We start from the raw sequence: 3,983 nt of genomic DNA, 5'->3' as shown, positions 1-3,983 counted from the left end.
ACGGCGCGCCTGTCCCCGCAACGGGCGACGCGGAGCAGCGCTACGCCGTCCCGCCGCCCGACATCGCAGCCCTCGTCGACGCCGCCTCGGACCCGTCCGTGTCGCTGCAGCCCAGGCTCAAGGAGTGCGTCGTCATGCTGCAAAGGCCCAGCCTCCCCCCCATTGCGGAGGTCGCCGCCCCGGAGCTTCGCTTGGCCGGCTTTCGCATCAACGCTAATACGTACGCCCCGAGCAGGGCCGACTACTACGTCGGCATGTCCATGCAGAGGGTCGACGACCCGAATAGGACCACCTTGCCCATCTCAGGCTTGCCGCCGCCGCCGTCAAGGACCGCCTTTCTGGAGATGGGCTATGTACGCTGGGCCCCGGATGGCTCCAGGTTCGCCTTCTGCATCTACGACCACCTGTTCGGCCTGGAGCTGTGGGTCGTCAACGTCGACACCCGCCGCGCGGAGTGCGTGCTTCCGGGCATTCGCTTGAATGCTGTGTGTGGTGAACCGTTCACGTGGAGCGCAGACTCGCGCAACATCATCGCCAAGTTTGTGGTCGAGGACCGTCGCGCCCCGGAGATGTCGCCCGTACCGGTGGGGCCCGTCGTGCAGGAGAACACGTCGTCCAAGCCGGCCCCGTCGCGCACGTTCCAGGACTTGCTGAGGTCGAGGTATGACGTCAAGCTGTTCGAACACTACACTACGTGCCAACTCGGCCTGGTCGACACGGACGCCTTTGAGATGCGCCCGCTGGGCGCGCCGGCCGCGTTCCGGAGGGCCTCGCCGTCGCCGGACGGCACCTACCTGCTCATCGACGCCATGGTGCCGCCGTACGCCTACATGATGCCCGCGGGCCGCTTTCCGAGGAAGATCGAGGTGTGGGACGCAGCGTCCGGGGAGATTGCCTGCGTCGTCGCCGAGATCCCGCTGCAGGACAAGATCCCGATCGCCTTCGACGGCGTCGGCGAAGGGCCGCGCGGCATCGGGTGGCGCGCAGACTCGCCGGCCACCATCTACTGGGCGGAGGCGCAGGACGGCGGCGACCCCAACGTTGAGGCCGACATCCGCGACTGCGTGTTCAGCCTGCCCGCGCCGTTCACCGGGTCGCCGCGGAAGCTGGCAAGCCTGGCGTGGCGGTACAGCGGCATCATCTGGGGGAGCGAGACCGTGGCCCTCATCTCCGAGCGGCGGTACAAGACGCGGTCCGCGCGCTCGTATCTGTTCGCGCCTGGGCGCAGGACGCCCGAAGAGGACGCCACCGAGGCCGTCGTGGACGAGGAGGAGATGCAGGGGCCGTGCTGCGCGCGGGCGTGTGACCTAACGCAGGGCGAGGCGCCGCGCCGCTTGGTGATTGACGTGAGCAATTGGGAAGACCGGTACAACGACGCCGGCAGCGTGTGTACGACACGCAACGCAGCGGGCAAGGGGGTGATGCGGCTGATCTACCCCAGCGGGCGCAAGGCCGAGGCGGGGGCGGAGGCCGGGGGTAGCACGGATGTCGGGCGGCCGTTCCTGATGCTGCAGGGGGCCGGGGCGTCCAAGGACGGGGACAGGCCGTTCCTGAGCCTGTTCGACACGGTGACCGGGGCCAAGACAAAGCTGTGGGAGAGCTCGCCGCCCATGTTGGAATCGGTGGCGGCCGTGCTGAAGGAGGACGCGGGGACGGGGGCGCCGCGCGAGGTGCTGGTGCGGCGCGAAAGCCCCAAGGAGAACCCCAACTTCTTCGTGGTGGACGTGAGGAAGGCAGCAGAAGTGGCGTTTGCCAGCATCAAGTCGCACGAGGAGGAGGCGATCGGCGGCGGGGCGGACGAGGGGGCGGACAAGGGGGCGGTGGAGGGGGAGGTGCAGCACGTGGACGCTACTTTCTGGAACGGGAGCGCGCGGGCCGTGACGCAGTTTGCGCATCCGGCGCCCGATCTAATGGAGGTGCAGCGAGAGATGGTGTACTACGACCGGGCTGATGGGGTGCGGCTGAGCGGGTCGCTGTACCTGCCGCCGGGGTACTCGCAGGAGCGGGACGGGCCGCTACCGGTGTTCATGTGGGCGTACCCGCGCGAGTACAAGTCTGCGCAGTTTGCCGGGCAGACGCGCGGGTCGCCGTTCCGGTTTGTGCGGCTGGCGCGGACGCCGCTGTACTGGCTGACGCGCGGGTACGCGATCCTGGACGGGCCCGAGATGGCGATCGTGGGGTCGGGGGCGGGCGAGGCCAACGACACGTACGTGGAGCAGCTGGTGCTGAGCGCGGAGGCGGCGGTGGAGTACCTGGTGCAGCGCGGGGTGGGCGACCGCGCGCGCATGGCGATCGGCGGGCACTCGTACGGGGCGTTCATGACGGTCAACCTGCTGGCGCACGCACCGGAGCTGTTCTGCTGCGGGGTGGCGCGGTCCGGGGCGTACAACCGGACGCTGACGCCGTTCGGGTTCCAGAGCGAGGAGCGGACGCTGTGGGAGGCGCGGCGCGTGTACGAGCGGATGTCGCCGTACATGTACGCCGACCGCGTGCAGAAGCCGCTGCTGCTGACGCACGGCGACGCCGACCAGAACGCAGGCACGTTCCCCATGCAGAGCGAGCGCCTCTACCAGGCGCTCAAGGGACACGGAAAGGTGTGCCGGTACGTGTCCCTGCCGCACGAGGGGCACGGGTACCGCGCGAGGGAGTCGGTGCTGCATGTGCTCGCCGAAATGACCGACTGGCTCGACCGGTACTGCAAGGGCTGACTGCAAGGGCTGCTGCTGACCTCAGCCCCTTGCGGTACCGGTGGGGGCGGCGCGTGTGGGTGGGGCGGCGCGTGGCATGTTGGTTGAGTGTGTTTGGGGCCGTTGGTGAGATTCAGGTGCAGAAAGCGAAGTGCAAGGTGGAATTTTTCACGCTTTGCTTGTAGCCATATCACGTATGTACCACGATACTGTGTACCCTTCGAAGGGTATGCGTGAACAAAAGGGAAAGCGTTTCATCTTGTCTCATGGCCCTGCCCCACTGCGAGTTGTACAGTGACCTGTGATGCAAGATGGATGCCTCTGTTTACTGATGCCTAATGCTTGTCTACCTTATAAAGGGAGGCTAGTGCCTATCGGACCATTTTTATTCTACGTCTATGACTTGCGGCTTCCCCGACAAGAAAGAAAATGATACCCGCGCCATCATACCTGACTTTTTGACTTGGGGGGGACCAGAAAGAAGTTTGTGAGAATTGCATGTTCTGCTGTAGGTGGTCGTTTTTTTTTGATATGTCTGGAAAAGAAGCTTTTTTAAACCACCCGAAAACCGCATGAAAAGTAACTTTGAAACCAAAAACGCCAGTTCAAAAAGGCAACTTGCTACTCAATCTGCATTACATTCTTCAGCTTTTTGCGCATATAAAACCGCTACCACTCGAAGGGTAAGATATCCCGGTGTTCTGCAAGATGCTACAGTATTGCCGAAAACAAGCACGTTAAGGAAATAGTGCCCAAGGTACCCTTCGAAGGGTGGCTTTTTGAATGTTGAATTTAATTTATATATTTTTGCAAAAAAAAAAAAAAAAGAGCTGTCCCGGTCGGATAGATAGTGTCTGCGGTGAGTGAGGTGAGCTGATCGTGCTGTCATGCGTGTGCTTCGTGTGCACGAATGGCTCTCATAACATACAGTAACCAAACCGGAGCTATGTAGAAAGGTTTATTTACAAACAAGGGAGAAGGCGGAACGCCGGGGGGCGCGGGGCGCGGGGGGGAGGGAGGGAGGCGGGTGTCGAGTGTAACTGTACAATATTGATGGGGGGTTAGGGAGTTACATTACAGTAATGTTAGGGGGGGTTTCACTAGTTGTCGCTCTACACGAGGGTCTGGGCTGATGTCAGCAGCGCGATCTCAGTCCAAGCAGAGACGGCGTGTGTAGACGTGTGTACTGCCCTATGCATACAGTACCCTTGGTACCGTTACTGCACAGTCATCAGTAAAGAGCAGAACAGAAAGAGTAAAGAGTGTGTGTTTCGGCGTTGCAGCGGGGGGGGGGGG

General features: G+C 62.7%; 2 protein-coding genes across 2 annotated transcripts; one reads left to right on the top strand and one right to left on the bottom strand.

The window, feature by feature from the left end:
- Positions 1-134: 134 nt before the first annotated feature.
- CHC_T00003655001 (hypothetical protein) lies at positions 135-3,055 on the top strand. The gene is made up of 4 exons (XM_005714501.1): positions 135-1,210; positions 1,352-1,742; positions 1,967-2,845; positions 3,047-3,055. The coding sequence occupies exons 1-4, from the start codon at positions 135-137 to the stop codon at positions 3,053-3,055; spliced, it is 2,355 nt and encodes a 784-aa protein (XP_005714558.1).
- Positions 3,056-3,058: 3 nt separating this feature from the next.
- Positions 3,059-3,187, bottom strand: CHC_T00003654001 (hypothetical protein). The gene has a single exon (XM_005714500.1). The coding sequence runs from the start codon at positions 3,185-3,187 to the stop codon at positions 3,059-3,061; it is 129 nt and encodes a 42-aa protein (XP_005714557.1).
- Between the last annotated feature and the right edge of the window lie 796 nt (positions 3,188-3,983).

The sequence above is a fragment of the Chondrus crispus genome, genomic scaffold (genome assembly GCF_000350225.1).
Source record: "Chondrus crispus Stackhouse genomic scaffold, scaffold_2, whole genome shotgun sequence".
Classification (NCBI taxonomy): domain Eukaryota; phylum Rhodophyta; class Florideophyceae; order Gigartinales; family Gigartinaceae; genus Chondrus; species Chondrus crispus.
Note: the sequence above shows the minus strand (reverse complement) of the source record. Positions and strands in the feature narration are given on the sequence as shown.

Bases quoted from the DNA above. Each gene is read 5' to 3' on its own strand.
- CHC_T00003655001 (XM_005714501.1), top strand. From the start codon at position 135: ATGCTGCAAAGGCCCAGCCTCCCCCCCATTGCGGAGGTCGCCGCCCCG. The intron at 1,211-1,351 runs GTTCGCGCCTGG...GATTGACGTGAG, and splicing joins CGGTCCGCGCGCTCGTATCT to CAATTGGGAAGACCGGTACA. The intron at 1,743-1,966 runs GTGGCGTTTGCC...GGTGCGGCTGAG, and splicing joins ACGTGAGGAAGGCAGCAGAA to CGGGTCGCTGTACCTGCCGC.
- CHC_T00003654001 (XM_005714500.1), bottom strand. From the start codon at position 3,187: ATGCAATTCTCACAAACTTCTTTCTGGTCCCCCCCAAGTCAAAAAGTC.